At 41.4% G+C, this 24,604-nt stretch overlaps 1 protein-coding gene and 1 long non-coding RNA gene across 7 annotated transcripts in view; one reads left to right on the plus strand and one right to left on the minus strand.

Moving 5' to 3' along the window:
• IL5RA (interleukin 5 receptor subunit alpha) overlaps positions 1–24,604 on the minus strand; it is a 40,517-nt gene that overhangs the window by 14,783 nt on the left and 1,130 nt on the right. Inside the window, exons 1-8 of one of the 6 annotated variants that reach the window (XM_042849910.2) lie at positions 15,883–16,449; positions 11,439–11,523; positions 10,157–10,299; positions 9,378–9,516; positions 5,001–5,133; positions 4,734–4,924; positions 3,090–3,235; positions 2,193–2,328 (exon numbers count right to left, since the gene is read on the minus strand). In XM_042849910.2, the coding sequence (XP_042705844.2) occupies positions 2,193–2,328; positions 3,090–3,235; positions 4,734–4,924; positions 5,001–5,133; positions 9,378–9,516; positions 10,157–10,299; positions 11,439–11,520 (970 nt within the window). In that variant the 5' untranslated portion in view covers positions 11,521–11,523; positions 15,883–16,449. Of the gene's footprint in view, positions 1–1,534; positions 1,700–2,192; positions 2,329–3,089; positions 3,236–4,733; positions 4,925–5,000; positions 5,134–9,377; positions 9,517–10,156; positions 10,300–11,438; positions 11,524–15,165; positions 16,450–24,306; positions 24,407–24,604 lie in introns of those variants that run through there. The other 5 variants (XM_005288528.5, XM_065550824.1, XM_065550825.1 and 2 more) reach the window with 5 other exon arrangements.
• Positions 523–21,609, plus strand: LOC122173667 (uncharacterized). The gene is made up of 3 exons (XR_006174345.2): positions 523–658; positions 19,542–19,663; positions 21,477–21,609. It is a non-coding gene; the product is annotated as an uncharacterized LOC122173667 (long non-coding RNA).

The raw sequence follows: 24,604 nt of genomic DNA on the forward strand, positions 1-24,604 counted from the left end.
ATTCAGGAGGTGGCATTGATTTCTCTGAAATAGTATTGCACCAATCATGTCTACACTTGCCATTTAAAGTGGAAAACGTCCCTTTTTTGCACAAAAACCATGGGACCGTCTACACTTGGCCATGACTTTTTGCAGTAAAACTCAGAAGTTTCACCACAAAGAGAAAACCACCTCCACGAGAGGCGTCCAGCTCTTACCGGTGATGCTTTTGCGGTGATGTGCAACTGAAGGCACGTTCTTCCTGTTTACACAGCTTTTCATCTCCACAGGATATCCCACAGTGCCTAGGTGACCACTCTGGCAGCAGCTCTGCCGCTGTGACGCCAGGTAAACAGACATCCACCCCTCCCCCTGTAAAGCCCCGGGAACTTTGAAACTCCCCTTCCTGTTTTCTTGCAAGTGCTCTCTTATCATCTGGCCAGGCGACAATGCCTGCTCCATGGAGCAAACAATCCCCTGCTTGAAGCAATGCTGCGCTACTGGAGCTGATCAGTGTTTGGGCAGAGGAGGCTGTGCAGGGACCCAGGATGCCCCACGATCACAACCCCACCTTCGCACAAGACCCATCGTCAAAATGGAGAGAGCTGCACTGTGGAATAGCTGCTCTCATCGTTGATGGAAGTGCTGCAAATATAAACACTCTCTGATGCCTGTGGAAGTAAGTGAGTACACAAACCAGCGCTTTTCTTTCACCGGTTCACTGTCACCATTGAAACTGACAGTGCAAAAACTCTGCATGTTTAGACATAGCCAATGCTACCAACATTCTATCAGTAGGCAGGAGGGAGCTCTATGCACTCCCCTGATTTCAGAGGTGCCAAGCATGCACAGCCCTCATTAACTTCAAAGAGAATTGTGGGTGTAGTTCAATGAATCCTTTTCAACCAGCTCTAAAACTTGAACCAGTCAGTTTCACCTTCTGGTTCTCATGTACAGTGACTCCTCACTTAATGTTGTAGATATGTTGCTGAAAAATGTGACTTTGAGCGAAACGATGTTAAGCGAATCCAATTTCCCCATAAGAATTAATGTAAATGAGGGGGTTAGGTTCCAGGGAAATTTTTTTCACCAGACAAAAGACTATATTATATATAATATATATATATATACACACACACACACACACACACACACAGTATAAGTTTTAAACAAACAATTTAATACTGGTACACAGTGATGATGATTGTGAAGCTTGGTTGAGGTGGAGGAGTCAGAGCGTGGGATATTTCCCTTACTGCTAAATGATGAACTAGCAATTGGCTGAGCCCTCAAGGCTTAACTCTCTCTCTACACAAGGCAGCAGGAATGGAGGGAGATATGAGCATTTCCCTTAAGCACACTGCCTTGTTAATTAGATCAGCTTGCTGAGATGCGGCTGCAAGCTCCCTCTGAGTCCTGGTCTGTCCCCCCTGCTCTATGGAAGATTGGATAAGCGGGCTGCAGGAGCAGGTGGAGGGGGACACCCTGACATTAACCCCCCTCTTCGTTCCCTCCCCCACACACAGCAAGCAGGAGTCTCGGGGAGCAGCTCCAAGGCAGAGGGCACATGGCAGTGGGGGAAGGGACACAGCTGAACTGCAGGCAGCTGCTGCACAGGGAACTTAGGGGAGCGGGGAGCTGATAGGGGGAGCTGATGGGGGGGCTGCCGGTCCACCCTGGTTCCAAGCCCCCACCAGCTAGCTGCAATGGGCTGCTCTTCCTGCAAGCAGTAGACAAAGCAGGCAACATTAGAAGGGAGCATTACACAACTTTAAACGAGCATGTTCCCTAATTGATTAGCAACTTAATGACGAAAACAACGTTGACCGGGACGACTTTAAGTGAGGAGTTACTGTATTAGCAATACAATTACATTTGTGTTCACAACACCATGTTTATTTTTACAAAGCTGTTTTTATTGATTCTTTTGATTAAAACCTCAATTTGGGATCTAAACTATTTTCAAGTGTTCTTTCAAACAAATGTTTCATTTATCCACAAGTTTCTTTATGAATGGAACCCATATTCTGGACTATCCAGAGATAGCAAGTAGTAGCAACAATTAAAGAGTCAATGTACGTCCTCAGATACACTTGCATGGCTTCCATTGAAGTTAATGGTAGCTGTACATGCTCATGATTAAACAGAATTTGGCCTTCAATAACATATGTATTAAAGTAACTATTAGACAACAAATACATTTTGATTCTTACCAATATAAACAGATTCAGTCCATTCACTCCAAATTCCTTCACTACACCATGATTGATGATTAGCTCTTATCTTCATGGAATATCTGCAGGTGTCATCAATCCTTAAACTGAAACTATTTAACTTAGTTTCCCATGTCTGTTAAAAACAACACAACTCTGTCATAGATTTCTTAAGACTAATAAGGTCAAGACAACAACACTTAAATTGCTACAGTTACTAAACTTCAGAAGTAAATTTACAATATTTGCTTTAGGCATAAATATAAGCATTGTTACAAATTGATTATTGTGTTTGTTCTTCTTTTAAATTAGTTTTAATAGCCTACAGGTGGATGCCAAAGACTTGATTTTCACACAAAACCTCCATATTTGTGGGCACAGTTTTGCACCCACAATTAATTACATCCACCATTTTTCACCTGCAATTCATTCAGGCCAAAATTTTCAAAAGTATTCACTGGTTTTGGGAGCACCTGTACCTTTGACAGAATGGACCTGGATGCATCAAGATGAGCATCCAAAACTGATGAACATTTTAAATTGTTCCATTAGTGTTTTCCAAGTATAATGTGGGTATAATTCATTGTAGGCAAAAAAAAAAAAATGCTCCGTAAAAGAAAGCTGATTTAAAAATTAGGGGTGAAATCCTAGCCCCATTAAAGTCAGTGGGAGTTTTGCCATTGATTTCAGTGGGACTAAGATTTGACACTAGATCTGTAGATTTTAGAGGATGGTAGATGGAGTTCTGGTTACACGCATAATTTGAAACTCAAAAGATGTCCATGAACCAGAAGACTTGTTCGCTAGATTACATATGAGACTTATTCTAGACATATAAGAAAGACAATTCATAGGCAAGTTCTATATAGAATACCTCAACTTTTAACAAGCAGTTACCTTTTTGTAACCCGTCTTCCAGTTGTAGATGTTAAATTCATATTCAAAACATTCCTTTATGAAAAAAGAATCTGGCATTTCCCACATGACCAGAAGGTTGTTTTGTTTTAAAGACACGGTGACATTTCTGGGAGGATTCACTTTCTCTAGAAAATAAATAAAATACCAGTGTGTTACCAATAAAGCAAGTCTCTTGGCAGGAGGTTGTTCAAAGTTTGGCTATGGTTTGGATCTGGTTGAATTTACAGCCCATGAGTTTCACTTTGAGTTTGTTGTATGATAGGAAGGGGTTTAAAAGAACTGAATATATCAGTGGAAAAACAAATACTGAAAAGTAGCTAAAGCCACTGATATATCAACAATTACGGAGTAACTCTCCTCCTTTATTAAAACCCTTTACAAGATTTAAAAAGAAAAAAAACCCTTTCAATTATTTCATCCCTTGTAAAATTCATTATTCTCAAAGAGAAGTAAGGAGATTTTTTTCATGCAAAATAGGTCTTGTTGCTATAACCTTTCCCCCCTTTTCTCCTTAGCCTCCATCAGCTTTTGTAGGGTGACCAGACAGCAAATATGAAAAATCAGGACAGTGTGTGTGTGTGGGGGGGGGGGGTAATAGGTGACCATATAAGAAAAAGCCCCAAATATTAGGACTGTCCCTATAAAATTGGGACATCTGGTCACCCTAAGCTTTTGCCACTATACATCATTTCATGTTGCCTTATTTTAGGGGTTGGATCATGCCCCCTAGAATTGTGTATATGGAGGCTGCCCTCCACACACAAATCTTGCCTCTCCTGTGCCAAAGGTGCTTCTATATGTCCTCCTGAGTCCATCTGTGTTGTAAAACCTTCCAGTTTTTCAACATCCCTTTGGTAATATGGTGACTGGAATACAATACTTCAGTGTATTCCAGGCACCATGCTGCCATAAAGTTTCTGAAAAATTGCAAGAAGTTCAGAGAAGAGCATTGAAACTGAATATGTACATTAAAAAAGTTAAATATGTCTCTCTTAGTTAAGCAACATATGAAAGGAGATGTCATAAGTCTATAAATAAGTGAAGGTTGTAAAAATTAAGATGGGAGAGGAATTATATAAGAGGATCAAGGGGGTATAAACTGGAGTAAAGGGATGACATTAAGAAAAGGAAAATTAACCTATCAGGAAAAGCTTCCTTCCAATGAAATGTGTTAAACTGTATAATAAAAACTGGTAAAAGCTGCATTGCTTGGGACATTTAAGACTAGACTGGATAAAGCAGTAAAAAAATACTGAAACCATACTTTGGCAGACAGATACATTAGATGAACTAATAGGTTATTTCTATCTCTTATTTTTTATTGTCCTAGAATTTAAACCTAACTGTTAAAACCACACAGTTAAAATCATATTTGCCCTAGTTCCACACTAACACCTCCAATTTCAGAAAATATCCATGCAAAACCTTAAACTAGCCCATATCTTAAACTGGAGCATGGATCATTCAAACCACCAAGGAATTTCAGCAAACCTTTAAACCAAAATGCAGAGCAGGTTTGAGTTTTATACCAGATTTTTTAAAGATTTCACTGCAAACATTTCACCAAGATCTAAGAAGTTATACTGATATTTTAATGTGTAAAAACTAAAAATATTTACTCACCAATGGCATTTGGATTAAATAACTGTTCAAAAGGTTTGATTGCAGTGTACTTGCTTGACCCATTAATGTGTACGACGACGACTTCGTCAATTTCACTTGTCTTTATGTAAGTGTTTGAAAATCGGCAACCAATATTTCTCTTCCAGTTGTCTTTACTATATTCTTGGCATTCTTCAGTGTAGCTATTATACCTAAATAAGATGAGTTTGTAAGACACTATTATCTTAAGGAAACTAACAAGGGGCAAAAATAGAATCAGACCCTTACCTGTAAAATAGAAAGTATTTTGTATCTTCTGGTGCCTCTTTGCCAGCAAGCCAGTTGCAATGAAGAGATGCAGTATTATTAATGGCCATGTAAATGACACAGGACAAGTTAGTGACTGATGTCTCAACAGCACCTTTAGCACCAACAATACATAAAAGGTTGCATTTGTAAGGTAATAAGTTCTAAATATTTACTAGCATGTTCTTATTACTCATGAATATAAAATAACATAAAATACAATTGATTACAATCTTTGGTTCCTTGTATATGTATATATTCTATATATCAAATATTTATACAAGATTGGGATGTCTCTCTCATGAGTAGTGAAGTAGTTCATCCCAAACACTACAAATGTTATTTTTATACCACCGGACACCACCACGTATTCTGTATATGCCCCTCAGTTATGGAAAACAATGTTTAGAAATGTTTTAGAAAGTTATAAAATATTTTCTCTTAGCCCCATTCACTTGAAGCAATTTCTTTAAATCGCATTCCACCAAAACTCTTAAGCACATGTTAGACTACATTTGATGGTCTATACGAGTACAGCCCTACTTCATCCACGATAGTACGGAAATTGCAGATCTTGCGGCTTCCACTGCAATTTTTATTTTAATTGGCTTACTTTGCACAGTCCACAATTTTGCAGACATTTTGATTATGCAATTAATACTGCACTACCATTCAATGCCTGTAAAAGGCTAACGTGACTGGACTTGACTTCTACAGCAGTTGTGTTGAGACTTTTAGTCTTCCGAATTTTATATTGTACGATCACTGTTTTAAAATGCATGTAATATAGTTGCAGCAAAATGGTTGGTTATCAAAAATATTAGCAGGCATAACATAATCATAGACTATCAGGGTTGGAAGGGACCTCAGGAGGTCATCTAGTCCAACCCCCTACTCAAAGCAGGACCAATCCCCAGACAGATTTTTGCCCCAAATTGCCCCCCCAAAGATTGAACTCACAACCCTTGGTTTAGTAGGCCAATGCTCAAACCACTGAGCTATCCCTCCCCCTTCTTCAGTGTCCTATCGTTCCAGTAAATTGTTCTTAAACATATAGGTCTACTTTGGCTTTTCCAAATTACTGCTATTAATAAAGGTCCATTATTACTTTTCCACGATTCTCCATGTCTTGTTCGCAACTCAGCCGCAATTATTTAAAGTTCGTCCCACAATTCAAGTCGGGCCTTATATATCAGCCCAAAGAGTTAAAGGTGTTAACATGACCCTGCAAATTTCCAACAATAAACAGTTTTAAACGATCTTTAACATTTGGTAAACAAAGACCTCAGCCTGCTTAGTACCATGGCAAACACATCATTAAAAACCCTTTTAACCTATTATTAAAGATAGAGAAAAGAAGGGAAAACAGTTAAAGCATTTAAAATGTAAAGTATTAAGCAAGACTTTCATTTTAACAGCATCCCTTGTTCCCTTTTCCTTTACCTATAGAGAGTCTTTAGAAGGAAAAAAATCTTTGATAGTCTCTTAAATGGTCATTTTTGGGGAAAAGAGAAAAAGTTAGTTGAGATGGGCTGGAGCTGCTGTTGCTGTTGTTTTTAAAGTCTGATCCCATTTTCTAGAAGGCAAAACAAGACAAATACACACAAGTGGAGAGAAAAGAACAGGAAAGATAGAAAATGCAACTTTTGTCTCTGGTGTTAACTCTCATTTGCAACCTGACTGCTGGAGAAACACAGGCATGGCACAGTCTTATCAGCCACTCCAAGACTTGGCAAACTTGTACCAGTGTTGGAGTATTTAGGCATTGCTTTTATCTGCCTCTCTAGGCACAGGCTCACAGACATACTGGAAAAATATGCAGTCTTGGCTGGCTAAGCCAGACTTCTATTAAATAGAAGGCAAATGAGGAGGGATAGGAAAGAAAAGAAATAAGGTGGGGCGGGCAAAAGATACACAGGCAGGGAAGAAAACAACACAGTCTCAGACCCCAGACGGTGTCCAGGATTTAGCCAGAGCCAGTGGGGGTAGTGATATCATCCGGGCAGGGCCGACTCCAGGCACCAGCTTGGCAAGCAGGTGCTTGGGGCAGCCGCTTGGGAGAAGGGCGGCTTGTCCAGCTATTCGGCGGCAATTCGGCAGATGGTCCCTCACTCCCACTGGGAGCGAAGGACCTTCCGCCGAATTGCCGCCACAGATCGCGATCGCGGCTTTTTTTTTTTTTTTTTTGGCTGCTTGGGGTGGCCAAAACCTCGGAGCCGGCCCTGCATTTGGGTCCCTCCCTTTGGCTGAGTCTGTTCAAAATATCTCTTGGTAGTAGGATAACAAAGACCCACTGGTATCACAGTGGATCCCAGGATTCCAGTGGGCGAGGGAGGGAGGAAAGCCATGGTGGTGAAGCTTGCTTGTTCCTGTTCTCCCATCTTTCAGTCACTGGTTGTTGGCAGACAGCTGCTGCTTGATTTCCCCCCCCCACACACACACACACTAAAGTCTTTTCTTTTAAGGCACCCAAAAGGGAATGATGGGCAGAATAGCCCATTGCCTCATTATTTTGTTTGCCAATTAGGTCTAATTTCCAAAACACCATTTTTGGTTCACTGAGTTCCAGTCCCAAACTTTTTTTGTTTACCAGGCATGATCTTAACACAGTGCTTGAGTTATAACAGTAGGCTTTTTAACTAATTCTGTCTCCCTTTTGTATCTTTCCCCATCAACATTTATTGTAGGCTATTGTGACATTTTCTGAACTTTCACTCACTTCTTACAATTGAGCTCACAATTAGGGTAAATTTGTAGGCCCAATTAATACTACACACATGCATAATTTTAAGCCTCTCCGTAGTCCCATTGACTAGTAAGGGCTTTGAATCAGGCTCAATAGTTAGTATAAGGCTTTCTCAAGCAGTTTGCATGATGTCTCATAAGTACACATACATACATATATGTGTAAACAGACCTATCTCTATCTAAATAAACATTTCAAACATCAAAAGCTTCTTAAAATCACTTCCATTTCATTCTTCCGCAGAATTGGTTGAATCTGTTTGCATAAAGAAAGTCAGGCTAGAACAGATACAACACGGCCCTTCAGGCTTTATGATGTAATTGGCGTATTTAGACTTGAGCTGGTCTAAATTGTCTCTAGAGCAGAAGTGAACTGAATTATTAAATAAGAGGGGATTAGATGATGTCAGCTACTGTCTTTCAAGAACTCTGTTGTAAGGATTATCAAAGTTGTGCAGCTGCAGAACGTATTCCAGGCTTGGGGGCTTCCAAGAGTGAGTCTGGCTAGCATGGAGATGACAAGAGCTGCAGAGAGATTGAAATCAGATACAGATTGGAAAGGAGATAGAAGAAGCAATAGAGATAACTATGATTCTCTGGGGCCTGTTTGCTTAGCTTTTTTGTAACACAAGGCTCTGATTGCTGATATTGCTGGATACCAGGCCAACAATGAAAACAATGCAGGACAATTGGGAAAATGAAAATTCTGTAGGAGACGAGTGCTACAGACTTGTCTCATGGAGAATTCAAAATCCTAAAACAGGAGTATGTTTTTTAAAACAAAGGAAGGATGGTTAGATTTGATTTAGAAGAATGCGAGTCCATTTACAGGCTCAAATCTTACAACAGCAGTGCGACCTTCTACATGCATCCCTACCATCTAAATTGCCGCTACCTGTAGGGGTCATTTCTAAGGTTGAGAAATAGTGCCCATCTCCATTCAGTCCTTTCAGCATAGATAGACAATTAGTTAAAACTGTGATGATGAATCAGCTCCACCAGAAACCAAACAGGATTCCCCAGCTTATTTCACAGACTTCTCAACAGTTTTTAAGTGGTAGTAATTTAAAGTCAACCAGTAACTACAGGTGAAAAAGGTCGTTATTCTGTTACCAGTCCCCTGAGCCAATGAGTCTTCCAGGATATGCATCTTTCTGTTCTTTTCATTTCAGGATCTTACACATCCTCATGATATTTCTGCCCACTCCCTGCTCTAACAAAACCACTACTCCACCTCCTTTTATCAGTTATATTGGCCAAACCAGGCTAATCTTAACTGATACCCTAAATCTCAACCAACTCCTGCTCCTTGGGAATTTATGTCCCTCCTGAGGGCCGAATTCTGATACCCATACTCAGATTGAATAGCATCTTGCTCCACAAGTAGTGCCATTGACAAAATGAAGTCATGAAGTTATAATCAGGAGTAAGATGCTATTCAGTGTGAATAAAGATATTGGAATCTGGACCAAAACTATTGTGTAAGAACAATGCCATGTAGAGCAGGAGATGTGTCTCCTTTTGAAGTTTTTAACCTGTCATCCTTTTCATGCTTTCTTGTCTACAGACTAGAACATAACATAAAATTAAATCCTTGTTCCTAACACATCTTACCTGGTGGGGCTTGAAGTTTAGCTGTAACCCAGTTACTTTCCATTTGTGAGTTGTTATAGAGAAGCAATGTCCGAATATGTGCAGAAAAACCATTATGAAGCACAACCGTACGGGTACTGCAAGTTTTCTTTGTATCAAACTTGAAAAATAAACAATTTATTAGTCTCAAATGCAATGAAACCTGACCTAGGTTCTCACTCAGGGAACTAGCAAAGGTAGATCTCCTAACAAAGGTGGTCTTTAACTAAAGTTCAAATCATATGGTATTTGAAACCATATGAAGGTACTTCAAATGTGTTGCTTAAGATGAGGGATTGCCTACTGGAAATGGGTAAATGAAGGCTTCCATGTACAGAATTTTGGTGAAGCATGGTCCCAAATACTATCTATATACTGGCGTCAATCTGCAATAAATGCAGTAACATCAGTGGTGGACTATGCCATCCAGAAGCAGTGCTGATTCAACACCTCTCCCGGACAGCCTCCAACGGGCCAAAAAGCAAAACTGCCCTCACTTAGTAGAATTCCTTGGGAAGCGTGACAGCAGTACTAACACCTGCTATCTCCTGGGGTTAATCTCCCTTGGAACAGAGTTGTTCCCATAGGCAGAGAGAGAGATGGATGTGGCGAACAGTTAATATATTTGTTTATGACACAGCGCCAAAAGTAAATCTGATGAGCCAATGTATCTGAAAGTCATATCTTAATCAGTAAATCTTGGGTTTGAATTTGATATAGCATATTTAAGCCAACATGTATTAGCCATACTTTACACTTACTGGGTCCAACGTAGGAGTCATAATATCCACCTCATATTTAACAGTGTCGTTCTTTTCCTGATCAGGGTTTGGTTTCCATTGCAAAAGTACTTCTGCTAGTGCAGAGACTGTGACGGTGAAATTAACAGGTGGGAGAACCTGAACTGTTGATTAAGGGACAAAACAAAAGAATTAATGATATACTAAGGAATAAACTAATAATAGTGAGTAGTTCAGAGCAATAACTACTTACAAGTAACTATCAATACAGGAAAATGGTTACAGACTTCATTTAAATGTTAGACTGCATTCATTCAATAGCTTCTTATAAAACATGTTTCTTAGACTTGGTCAAAAGGCTGAGAGTTAGGAGCAAATAGATTATTGAATAGGAATTTAATTAAAACCTAACCAAGCTAAAATTATTATGAAAACCAGATTTCTTTAAGTTCGCGAAGTTGAGTAACCTACTATCACATCTAGTTTGTTTATAAAACATAGTTTTGAATCCTTCAAGTTGATTTACATGGATGGATCCCTGAGGTCCATGGGCATTTGTATTGGCCCAGGGCTGTCACCCACAGATCAGTTTGCACAATCAGGGCCTTACAAACAAGATGGAATTGAGTTTTGTCCCTGGAAGAAATGTATATTAAACCATACAGAGAGATTTAATTGAAAACACAAGAATTTATATGTGTAGGCTTCCCAGGATTAGATTTTTATTGGCAAATGTCCGTGTACATCGCTTTTACCGTACGCACACACACAAACCAACGAAAAATATTTCCATTGATAATCAAAATTTATAAATAGGTAAAGTAAGAGAAATGCTGCTTGAGACCTTATTCTTGTTTGGTTTAAGGATATTTACTTTGTATATTCTGACGTGATGTTGACAGTTAGTGTTTTAATGGTATAATAAAGCTTTAACTTTTTTAATAACAACACCTGCTGTCATTAAATAATTGTCTGATACACACACCCATAATTTTGCCCAACTGTGAAAATTAGAATCAATAAAAATTGGAAAAAAGGCTTAAAATAAACATTGGTATTATCCATTGAAATAATAAAAAAAATTGAATTCTGCCAAGCCTATATATATGTGTGGAACATATGTATGCTGAACAAGGAAACAAGGCATAAATATTTGCAGAGATAGAAGAAGGATGGGACTGACAATTTAGAAGGACAAGGTGACAGAGACCCCGGAAAAACAAATCATGATGGGTGAAAAATGTAAGCATATAAATGGCAAAAGAACAAAAGCTTCAGGTATCACTAGAAGAAAATTACTTACTTCCTTTAGCCTGCAATAAGTTTGTCTGAAATGCCATCATTCTCCAAAGGAGAACTGGAAAAATGCTCACCACGATGGCCATAGCCTTTTGGTAATAAACGATAACAGTTAGTTATCAGCACATGCCTCAGCCCCATTTCAACTAGCAAATACAAGACACAACCCCTTAGCTATAAATTAGCACACAAAGTTTGTAGTGTAACATCTGAGGTTGCTACATGCAAATAAACAAAATTAAGGAAATTAAAATGTCACCTTACAGTGTCTACCCTCCACTCCTTCCCCTGCAGGTACACATCTTGCCATTACCAAATTTCTGTGGACCACCCACCTAAGGATGACATGTGGGGGGGGGCATGTGGGTCACATGGTATGGCAGGTCCCCCTTCCCTGTGCAGCAGCTGTCGTCACCGGTGAGCTGCACCCCGCAAGGAGAGGCAGGAGCAAAATCTGGGAGCTTACGGAGGGGCCACTGCTTTCTGGAATGGGAGACTGAGAGTAAAGGAGGGTGGTCAGCCTTGTGGGGGGGTATGACTCGAGGCTGAACCTTTAAATTGTGTCCTCCCCCCACTATCAGCAGGTACAGGTTGTCTCTGCACACACTACAACCTTCATTCTACCCTCCTTCCTTTCCACGTACACTATTTTACTAACTTACCTCTTGTCAACATCCTATTGCCTGAACCGTTACTTCCATGTTCTTGCAGTATATAATAAAACAAGCTAGCAGGCTAGCCCTATGGGCTACATTCTCCAGGGACTTACATGACTGTGTTTATTACTGGATGTAAGAGAACCCATTTTTGTTTGTATTAGACTGACAAGAGTGATTACTTTTAATGTTTAGTAAACAGCATAGTGTGCTGAGATTAAACTAGGTTTTTTTGTGTGAAGTACAGAAAATCTGTTCTACTGATCATTCACATATAAACAAGAAGGCAGTACTGACCAGTATGTTCCCAAACTTTCATATGATGGACCACATCTTAAGAGAGAGACTGTCTCACTAAGAACGTCCTCAGGCATGAGTGCATTCCCTCCCATTCTGACTCACATAATTTGTCTGTGACAACTACAGCAAATTCCTTACATGGAAAAATAACACTGTGAAAGTATTTAGTGTATTTTAGCTTCTGTAAAGTGAGTTAGCAGCTGGAAAGGAAAAGAGCTAGCATCCCGTGACTTATCAGTTTTCCATGACCCATCAGCAAGTACTCTGCAGATCCCCAGTGATCCAGCAAGCGCAGGTTTGGAAACTTCTGCTGCAGAGGAACTATTTTTAATTTTGAGTTCATGAAAACAAGGTGTTGTGTAACAGCCAAGTCCCACTCCATTCTCTATGTTTATATCCTGTGGGGAGCTAGTTCTTTGCTGGTCAGGAAAGTGCATGAATCTGGTTGGACCTGTGGTGTTTCTAACTGCTCAGTCTCAAGGGAGCCAAGCTTGGCCTCCATCTGCTACTGTGGAGTGGGAACCAGATTTGGCCTGACACTTAATGCCCTTCTGAGATCCATGCGAATTTCAAAGAATCATGCCATGGCCATCCACATGCCTGCACAATATCTCCAAGACCACTTGCCCTCGATGGCAGTATAGCTCCTGAAAAGCCATGCACCTGTGGATTTCACCATTGGCTGTAATTACTGTGGTGACTGTAAGTCAATAACATAGGTTGAGTTAGGGCTGTGGTGTAGACATGCCCTAAGATGGGCTATTTAATTGTTGCCTAATCTGTATGTAAAGACACAGAAATCATACCAATAAAAAAGTCTTTGTGTAAGAAAAGACTCAGTGGGTCTTGAAAAAATGTAAAAATATGAAATATAGCATTTCTTTAAAATTCCGTTTGCAAGCCTCATACAGATTTTCAGTTCTTCTTCCATAAACATTACTAAAGATACAAAAATCTAACTCAACCTATGTTATTGACTTACAGCCACCAGAGTAATTACAGCCAATGGTGAAATCCACAGGTGTATGGCTAGATCATATTTCTGCTAAAACACATTCAAATTACTGAAAAATTGGACTAAACACATACAAATCCTAACAGGGAGGTCTGAGCCTCATAGAAACAATGCAATGGTACTTACCGTTTAGTTCTGGTATTATTTAAGCTGATGTAATCAGAGTATTGAACTTATGATTTCACTTATGATTACACTTTTTAGCTATGGGAGGTGCTTTATTATTGCATCATAGCTGCAGCAGTACCATTATGTAATGTTTTAAAGAGAGCTTTATAATATTTCTCTCAGTAAATGGGGAGCACAACACCGGCGATCAATTTTTTCAAACATAGGTGCCTAAAGTTAGGCACCTGAGTTCACCTTTAGGTTTCTAAAATGCCCAGCTTTTCAGATGTGCTGAAGACTCACCTCTCGGCCTTACCTCAGTAATTTCACAACACTGACTTGGATGGAGGCGGCTGGTGCTCAGCACACCTGCAAATCAAGCCATCTATTTAGTAGCCAAAAGATGGATTTGGGAGCCTAACACCCAAGTTTGTAAATTTTTACCTTGGAGTCAAGAGATCTGGATTCTAATTCTTCTTCCACCACATACTTTCCCTGGGACCTTGGAAGGACACTAGGCCCTGGTCTACACTACAGAATTACTTCAGGATAAGTACATCGCTCAGGAGTATGAATAATCCACACCCTTGAGCAATGTAGTTATACTGACCTAAGCACCGGTTAGACAGCACTATGTCAGCAGGGAAGCTTCTCCCGCCGACATAGTTATCGCCTCTCCCAGAGGTGGATTAACTAAGCTGATGGGAGGGCTTTCTCCCGTCGGCTTAGAGTGTTTTCATTAAAGTGCTACAGCAGTGCAGTTGCATTCGGGCAGCTGTGCCGGGCAGCGTTTTAAGTGTAGACCTGCCCTAAGATTCCTGGACCCTTAATTTCCCCATCTGAAAAATGGGAGAAAAATATTATACTAATGCAGATCAGTTTACCTTGACCGAATCTTACGCTGTTTTATCCTTGAATCCTTGTTATTTTAGCTCAAAATCTTTTCCGTCCTCATTTCTTTTTATTTTATACTTCATTTTTCCATCATCCCAGTACAGAAAAATTAACTCTTTAAAGAGGCATTTCCATACTCACACAATACTACAAACTTTTCAGATATATTTACCATTGTACTGTATCATTTACTGGTGGGTTTGTATGTTAAATTACTGAAAATGTAATCAAACAAAAATGTATGCAGTGTACATGTAGCTGTCTTGGTCTCAGGATATTTCAGAGACAAGGTGGGTGAAGTAAAATCTTTTATGGTGTTAACGGGCCACTCTACCTTGAATGGTCCCTTATACTATGTGCTTTAAGCAATCCAGTCCATGTTACATTTTGCTATGACATTGGAAGTACCTTTCCCAGACCTGAGGAAGAGCTCTGTGTGCCTCCAAAGCTTGTCTTGCTCACCAACAGAAGTTGGTCAAATAAAAGATATTACCTCACCCACCTTGTCTCTCTGATCAAACAAAAGTGTCATTTTAAATCATTAGACAAGCTGATTAGATATCTACAATAGCATTAACAGCCTATTCATTAATAAGCATGATAAGTATTCACACTGAAATAAGAAGCAAGCAAATTTTGATTACGTATGCTATAAAATAAATACTGTAGAAAATTATAAATAGTATCTTCCATCTTAAAAGACAGCAAAAAAGCCAAGGTTGCAGAGAACATCTGCTAGAAGTTAAGGTTTTTCTTACTTATTAGCACAGCTGCAGTCTAGTCCACTGTCAAGAGTTTACTGACTGGGAGCAGGTTCCAGACTTTCATTTCCCAGTGCACGGAAGACAAGGCAAGCTGTAAAAGGGATACCCATTCACGCCTCCAAAAAATGTTCCTTGAGGTTCCCAGCAGAATCCTAAGGGTGCCTTTCAGATTCTTTGCTCTGTTTCTGAAAACTGGCCTCTGGGCAGCTCTCTCCGTGTTTCTTTTATAACTCTGCTCTGTGCTTAAATGCAACTCTGAGAGGTACGTTAGAAATGATGACGGATGATTAATTAGGAGACCGTGCAGAAAAAAAAGGGAACTGTGCATATAACCACAGAATGAAGAGCTTTCTTAAGCCATGAAATGGTTTTACTTCTACCTGTATTGGCTTATTATATACCATACTATGGTGCGTCTATAAATAATTTGGCATATAGCAATATGATACAACACACTACAATGATTTTTGTCTTTCATACAAACTGCATCCCCAAATGCTCTGCAGGGTTAAAGAATTCTGGCACAAAGTTACAATTAAAAGTGATAGCAGAGGAAATGAGAAATTAAGAAGCAAAGGAAAAGACAAATGTAGAGAACTGATAGGGAAAGCAACTCTGTCATTGTGCCTACAAGGGGGCCGTGATACCGGTGAAAGGATGACACTCGAGTCTGAGAATAGCAAGCAAAGCTTTACTGAAGGAAGAACTTACACTTTAAGCTGCGCGGAGAGTCCCAGGGTGCGCGGAGGGACTGCAGGGAACTTTGACCGTTCGGGACAGCTGGCCAGGCAGGACTCCACCCAAGGGAGTCCGCTGCAATGCTATATCCCCCAGCGCTTATTTCAAGATTACATGGGGTCAACAGCTGGCTACATTCATTGCATTCATAAATTATACACATTATATAAGCTGACTTGTTTACAGACAAAAAAATGCTGAACTGCGCTAAACCATATCTTGGCAGGGTCTGCCGGACAGAGTTCACTGAACGGCCTGCATTTTCCGCTCACATTTAGTCCCATACTCAGTCCGCCACTTAGCTGCCAATCTTTCGCAACCTTTCCCCTACTGTCATTATCAATGGAAAGTTTCTGGAACGGGATAAAAAGGAGGCTAGTTTTAGGCTTGGTCTACACTTAAAACTTATACCGTCATAGCTATGTTGACAAACACACCCAGTATAGATGCAGCTACACTAACAGAAGAGTCCTTCTGTTGCCAAAGCTAATATTATTTGAGCAGGTGGTGGTCCTGCATTGGCAGAAAAAACTTCTTCCTAGCTATGCCACATCAGCCTGGTCTACACTTAAAAGTTAGATTGGTATAGCTACGGCACTCAGGGCTGTGACACATTCATTCCCGTGAGAGCTGTAGCCTGTAGTTATGCTGACCTATCCCAGGTGTAAATGTGGATTGGATAGGTCAATGACAGAATCCTTCCATCAACCTAGCTACCGGCACTCAGGGACAGATTCTTAGTATTCTTACCATCTTACACAAGTCTGACTGAAGGTCATTATATATATATATATATATATATATATATATATATATATATATATATATATATATATATAAAATCAGATTTTTTGGAAGAGTTCGTTTATACTTGCAGGCTTTCACTCTTGCAATCTCTTTTAAGTGTTCAATGCCAGGAAAATCCTTCCACGGCAAGATGCTAATGTGTCAGCTTACTTTGCTTAAAATGTGAGACAAAAGATTGCATTTATGTATAACATTGCCTCCCATTTGCAATGAACATTTCAACACACTTGCTGCTGAGAGTGAACTTTATTCAGGCTGGGAGGTTCCAAGGAGGCAAAGGAAGTCAGGCATCCACTCCCAATGACTTTCAATGAACTGTGGATGTGTAACTCCTTCAGGCTCCTTTGAAAGTCCCAGCCTGCCTTCTTGTTCTAATGAGCCAAATTTGTCCCTTTGCCTCGGTCAGTAGTGTCCTTCTAGCTTTCTAAGAGGAAATTTATCCATTTTTGAATCATTCTCTCTCAATAAAGTTATACCAAATACCCAAATTATTATGCAATGTCACAGAGCATTGTTGAACAGCTCTCAAATTTAATACCAGAAGTGGCTCCAGTTCATTGCTTGATGTGATCTCTGTAGTTGATGTATCAGTTATAAACCCATTAAGGTCTATATAGGCCCCACAAGGCTCTGTGTGGGTGGACACATTTTGCAGAATTGGGGCCTATGTTTGTAAAACATTTCAGAATGGTAAACATTGTTACATTTCAGATAGAGTTCTATTAATTTTAAAGTTGCCTGAAGATTAGTATGAACTTATATTTAATGATGGGAATTTTTCTGAACACATTATAAATTTATTCTTTTGTAATCGTTGTCTGTGTTTTTCATTAAGAAGCTGAAGTCACGACACTGACTGTTCCTTTCTGTTGTTTGTGATGTTTTCGCTGGTTATTTGCTTACATTTTGTTAAAATTTCATTTTATCATCCCTTGATACTTGTGTGTTTTGTTCTTTACTGTGTGAGTACTTGCCTGCCTGCAGCTGTGCTCAGAAGCACCTGCAGCCTGATGCACAAGGGAAGTACTGCCAATTGTGCTCACCTCAAGAGGGAGGTCACATGCTACATTTGCCAGAAATCAGAACATTTGCATTATGATGGTTCAGTAAATAAGAAACAAGCAGGATCAGGGTAAGTACTAAGCAAACCCCTGCGGTACTTTTCTTTGTGATTGTCCTAAACGCACCAGAGGATGGACCAACATCAGCATCTTCCCAAGTTGATTATGGCTTAACAACAAAATTTGTCAATGGATCCAAACAAGGTCTCACTATACCAGTATATTCCATCTAAAGCCTTAATGAAAGGTTTAAGTGAGGTATAGTGCCCTCTGCACTGGAAAACGTAGGACCATCAGGTTTGCAATACTAGGACCAGTATCCTAACTACTGTCATTATTTCACAGGAAAGCAGAATGTCCACCAATCTAATGCACCTCAGAAATTGTGAAATGCTTTTCATGGGGAAGAGATCCTTCTGACCCTGGGGCTAACATTTAATACCCGGAGTATCAAATTCAATGGGCTCTAACATTGCCTTTGTAGCTATAATTTTGTTTTTCTGGTCACAGAATTATCCAGGCCATTATTAAAGCCAGCTACAGCATATAATGTTCTGACCTCCTGTATTAGTGAATTCAGCTCACTGACTTAACACACTGTGAAGAATTATTTTGTTTTATATCAAAAGTACCAACCATTAATTTCAAGTGACCCCTTGCTCTTGAGATCAAAGGTAAGGAGTACACTGCAAAACGACTTAGCTAACAACAGGAAATTAATCCATGAATTTGTGGACTCTGAACTGACAGGGCCAGATGCCTTATTATGTTCTTTTACAAGGGACCACATAAAAAAAAACAGGTCTATTTTTAATTTTAAATACCTCAAATAAGTGCTTATATACCTTTCACAGTATTTTTAATGTACCTGTCCCCACAGTCTAGGCTATGATATAATACTTAAAGCTGTTAGAGTGTTTACATTTTCAAAGTTTTGTTCAAATAGTAATTAATCCTCAAAACTATATTATTTGGTAGGTAATATGCAGATGAAGAAACTGAGGCAGCAAGGTTAGGTGACTTGCCCAAGGCCAACAATGAGTTACTAACAGAGTTGAGATTAGAACTCAGGGAGCTCCTCCTTTCCCATCCTGTGCTCGGAGTACTATCTCATTATGTTTTGTAGTTTACTGTTCTCTCGCTTTTCAGTCTCTTTCTATAGACATATCCTCACAAAAGACTTCTAACCATCTTTATTGTCCTTCACTGAACCTTTTGAATCTCAGCTATATCTTCAAATTGTGATACCAACACTGAAAACAACATTCCAAATGGGAATATGCTATTTTATTATTTGTATTTGTGGTGTATTGAAAGCTGTATTAAAATAAGATGCTACCACTGTAATTTGTAAGGGGTTTACTGGTCCTGCTTGCAGGTTTGGGGGCTATATAGGGAAGCATGTGATCTGGGTCTTTCTCAGCAGACAGTCTGCAGAGAGCCAGCTTTAAGTGAGTTGTGTCTCTCTGTTTTAGGGAGTCACCCGCTTTGTGTCTCTCTATTCTTAAGCTCTTGTGTGTATTGTTCTGCATTCTAAGAAATAAAGTAGTGTTACATTGCAACTTTCCAGCAATAGTATTTTATGTTTTTATATAACATCTATATGTCATGTGAAATACTATTATGTTCAGTACCTAGAGGCTCCAAATGAGATCAAAGTTCCATTTTGCTACGCACATATAGTAGGAGATAGTTCCTGCCCCAAAGAGCTTACAATTAACAGTTAAACTATGTTCTGCATTATTCTATCCATAATGTATCCAGGCATGCTGCACACGGGACCTCTGTTCTGCTTGGGCTCTCTATAATGAAATCTAAGGACTAAAGACATGGGAAATTTGATCCATCTGCATACATCTCTACATCCATGCAGAGCCCCGCCAAAGGTAAGCAGGTGCAACCAGGCAGATCTAGCTGGGATTCTTGACCTAAGACTTTACCACAGAATACTCCTCATGTTTACAGCTCATCAGTAGTGTGGCCAGCTCTGGTGATATTATTGTGAGACTTGCAGTACTTTTTCTTAAAGTTCAGGCTGCTGGAATGAGGGGATTGCATGTGAATCTCAGCTTTGATTTTTTTGCAAATGTAAATTTCTAGCACTCATAGTTCCATAGTAAAGCACCCTAAAGGCTCAGAAAAGTCCAAGGCAAATAAACACATTTTTAAATATTTTTAATCTCATTATTTCTAAACCAGCCAGTCATGATTTTGGGGGGAGCTGAGTCATGATCTTTGAACTCTAGGGGTGGGCAACAGTGCATCTGTATGAATTAAAGGACAGTCTTTAAAAACATGGGAAGTTTTTAAGAACGGGTTGGACAAGCATCTGTCAGAGTCAAGGATGGCCCAGGACAATGAGGCAGGACGATGGACTAGACCTTGTGAAGTCCCCTCCAGCCACTTACATTTCTGTTTGCCAACATACTGTAGTAAGATGAGGCCCTGAAACATAAACCCTTGTATCAGAGGCCTGGTATGAGGCCTAAGGCCTGAACTAAAGTAATGGGCAAGACTTTATTAACATAAAGCAAAGTTCAACTGTGAGCCAGAGGAAGGCCCTGCTCATAGAAGCTGGCAAGGAAAGGGCTGATGTTGCAAAAATACACATACCAGAACATTCTGATACTTGCACATTCCACACAGATAACAAGGAACAGGCTGACCCATCCTAAAGACAGGCAAAAGGGTAATATGATCGATAGAGTTGTGTTGTTCAAACCAACATGTACAAGATGAGAGGCGGCCCCTTACTACGTAGAGGGGTTGCACCTCAATACGTCAAGAGTGATGTGTAACTTGTTTTTACCTGTGTATAAGAATGCATCCCTGAGTGGATGTCTCTGTCTGACCTAGGAGGCAGTGGTAAATCCCGCCACTGACTGAGCCGGTCCATTGTCAGGGAGCACATACGTACTAGCAGAATATAGACATCTGATCTGAGGAGCTAGAGACTGTGTTTTGTTTGGCAATAAACCTGGGCAGGTGCCTTCGTACCTTATCGGAGTCTGTTATTGGCGGTTCTCTCGGGATTTGCTGTGTCAGCTATCTGCGCAGAGCCGGGGCAGCACACAGAGGGAAAACACGCACATAGCCGACTGTTATCATCATTGAACAGAGCAGAGCACCACACTGGTGATGTCTGACATTGGTGACCCTGACCGTTGATTTGATGAGTAAGCGAGCTGTCCGCTGTAGGAATCGCAATCTAACATGACAGAAAACCACAAGCTAGGGAACCCCCTTAACTCCTTTCTGCAAATCCCCACAGAGTTTAAAAAATATAATGAGGAAGAAACATGTAATGTAATTTGTAAGGCTAGAGCAGAGACAGTAGCCTTGAAATGTAGACTACTGCAAACTATAACCATGGCTGTTAAATGGTGAAAACAGCACACCACAAAATCGGTGGGGCAAGTAACAGTAACAAAGAAAGATTGTGAGCATTTATTTTAGTAGATAAGCATTACATTTAGTATAAAATATTAGTAATGCACCTCAAATAAAAATGAATGTCTATACAACAATTGCAGAAGTATAGCTTGTATTATGAAAGATTCGGTCCCTATTACATTGTCCCTATTACAAAATTTAACTAAGTTTGTTTACAATGTATTAAGTTTGGGTTACTGAAAACAAAAACAAAAAAGGAAAACAAACAAAAAACTTTACTATATTAACTAACAAAAGTTGTTTAAGTTGCATCCCACAGACCCAAAGACACCAGAAAATATCACACCCTGAAGACACCAAAAGAAACCCCCAAGCATCAAGAAAAGAAAAATGAAGTGCTTTATAAATTAGAGACAGGTCAAATACACCTCTATCTACCATATATGGACAATTAAGTTAACAATCAGCTAAAAACCACTAGCTGGACCAGGATAAACTGTCATTTAATTTCAACTTGGTTAATTGTGTAAAGACAACTGTATTATTGCTGTACTACTGTATTATCGTTGTACTGCTGTATTATTGCTGTATTGCATTATTGCTGTACAACATTTACAATGTGCATAACCTTGCTAAACTGCTTAACCAACACACAGGTTAAAAATCAACAAATGAATGGCAGCAAACAACATGAAGGCAAGGAAAAAACAAATTGGTAAAGAAATTAAGTTACACAGTAACTACAAATTGGGTAAACAAATTCCCTGTTAGTACCAGTCATAATTTGGGTTACTGACACTACATCCTAACTAAGGCACATGTTGTTCAAAATAATCTTATTCAGTGTTTGGATACCAATATTACATCCTGACACAGCAATATTTGATAAATTGGTTACTGTCCATTCAGTAGGTTATCTGGAAGACAGTATCCATAAGAAACAACTGGATCTACGTCAACCACTGGAGTATCACAGACAGGGTCGGCTCCAGGCACCAGCCAAGCAAGCTCGTGCTTGGGGCAGTAGATTCCCTCAAATCCTTTTTTTTTTTTTTTGCTTTGCTCTTCGGCCACCCCGCAGGTTTTTTTCTTTTTGGTTCGCCACTCCAGCCACCCTGTAGGGGTAGGGGGCGGCGGCGCAGAGGAGGGGAGCGCCCTGCCGGGAGTGAGCTGCACGCTCCATCCAGGGCTGGCTTTAGGCCGATTCAGCCGATTCGGCTGAATTGGGCCCCGCGCCAAGAGGGCCCCACGCTGCAGCTCTCCACCCCGCCCCCAGCTCACTTTCCCCTCCTCCACTCCCCTGAACGCTCCGCCCCCTCCCCTGCTTCCTGCGAATCAGAGATTCGCGGGAAGTCTGAAAAAAAGCAGGGGCGGGCCGGCAGCACCAGGTAAGCTGGGGTGATGGGGGCACGAGAAGGGCTCCGGGGAGGCGCCGCCCGTTCCCGCCGAGCACGCAGGCCGCAGCGGCTCTGGCCCGGCTCGGGTCGGCTCCGGCCCGGCCCCCGCGGCGCGGCTCTGGCCCAGCCCGGTCCCCGCGGTGCGGCTCGGGTCGGGTCCAGCCCGGCCCGGTCGGCGCGGCTCGGGTCGGGTCGGCTCCGGCCCGGTCCCCGCGGCGCGGCTCCGGCCCGGCCCGGTCCCCGCGGCTCCGGCCCGGCCCCCGCGGCGCGGCTCCGGCCCGGTCCCCGCGGCGCGGCGCCGGCCCAGCCCCGGCCCGGTCCCCGCAGCGCGGCTCTGGCCCGGTCCCCACGGCGCAGCTCCAGCCCCAGCCCGGCCCCCGCGGCGCGGCTCCAGCCCCAGCCCGGCCTCCGTGGCGCGGCGCGACTCCGGCCCCGGCCCAGCCCCCGCGGCGCGGCTCCGGGTTGGACCCAAGCCCAGCAACCCCGGCCAGAGCGCAGCTCGATTCCTGGGGGCGGGGCTTGCAGCAAGCCCCACCCCCAGGAATCAGGCCCCGCTGTTGCTAAAGCCGGCCCTGGCTCCATCTGCCCCAGCTGGTGCCAGGTCTGTAGTAAGCCCAGCAGGGCAGCCTGCGTCCTTCCCTGCCCGCCAACCGGAGTGGTGCGGAGCCCTCCCAGAAGGCGGCACAGCGGGACAGGCTGCGTGGTGATCACCCCACTGAAGGAAGCCCTAGCCGCCTCCCTTCTCTGTCTCCCCCCGCTTCCCCCCTCCCCCCGCATCTGCAGCGCCAGGAGTGCCCCTGCACCTGCGCTATGGCCACCCTGCACGGTTTTTTTTTTGCTCTGCCGCTCCGGCCGCCCCGCAGGTTTTTTGTTTGTTTGTTTGTTTGTTTTGCTTGGGGCGGCAAAAAAGCCAGAGCTGGCTCTGATCACAGAGCAGTTCAACCAGTGGAACAGAGAAGCTAGCCACTTCTGTTTCCTGCCCAGTGAAGCTTACCAGAGGGTGACAACCAGCAGTAAGGGTAATCTATAATATGGATGGACAGTACTGTGTAGTAACTAATTACAATATATTTATATATAAAGGCCTCAGTGGTAGTGTCACTACTCCAAATTTCTGTTTTAATTCTCATGTACATAGCACTGTGGGACACATTATCACAATCCCTATCTCAGTATTTCAAAACACTCAGCCAACTACTAATAATGATACAGATGGTAACTGTAATTGCCCTAATAAAAGTGGGTTGCTATCTGCAGTACCAGAAGGGCCAAATTACACCACCAGATTGGAAAAGAATTGTTATGCTTGGATATAAAGTGCTGTTATATGTACACATACATACATATATGCCCGTATACACTACAAATATATACACCCTATCCATATTATTCATATATATTAATTATTTGGTGTGCCTCTAAGGCTCAATCATAATACTACATTCCTCAGTCATGGTCCCAGGCCTAACATTCCCAGGCATTGTCACATATGTACCAGCAGAACTATAGACATCTGATCTGGGGAGCTAGAGACTGTTTCATTTGGCAATAAACCTGGCCGGGTGCCTTCGTACCTTATCGGAGTCTGTGGTCATTGGGCAGTTCGCTTGAGATCTGCTGTACCAGTGATCTGCACAGAGCTGGGACAGCACACAGGGAGAACACACACACACACAGCTGACTGTTATCAACATTAGACAGAGCAGAGCACCACACCGGTGACGTCTGACAACACATACCTATTACTGTACACCGTATGTTTCTTCTGCCCACCTTACCCAAGTATGTATGGAAGTTCTCATGATACTCTGCAGGCTGGCTTCTGATTTTCTAGTGCAACTGATAAATATCCCAATTAAAAAAAAATGCAATCAGTGTATATTCAAAGAGAAAGCCGCAACCCCCCGTTTTTTTGGACAGTTACATAAAACTCAAAAACTGTTGAAAATAACCCTCCCAAAACGAAATTAATAAATGCCAAAAAACAGAAGCACTGTCTGTGGGTTAGTGGCAGAATCAGTCAAGGTGCCCTACAGA

Source organism: Chrysemys picta, chromosome 7 (assembly GCF_011386835.1).
Source record: "Chrysemys picta bellii isolate R12L10 chromosome 7, ASM1138683v2, whole genome shotgun sequence".
Lineage (NCBI taxonomy): Eukaryota > Metazoa > Chordata > Testudines > Emydidae > Chrysemys > Chrysemys picta.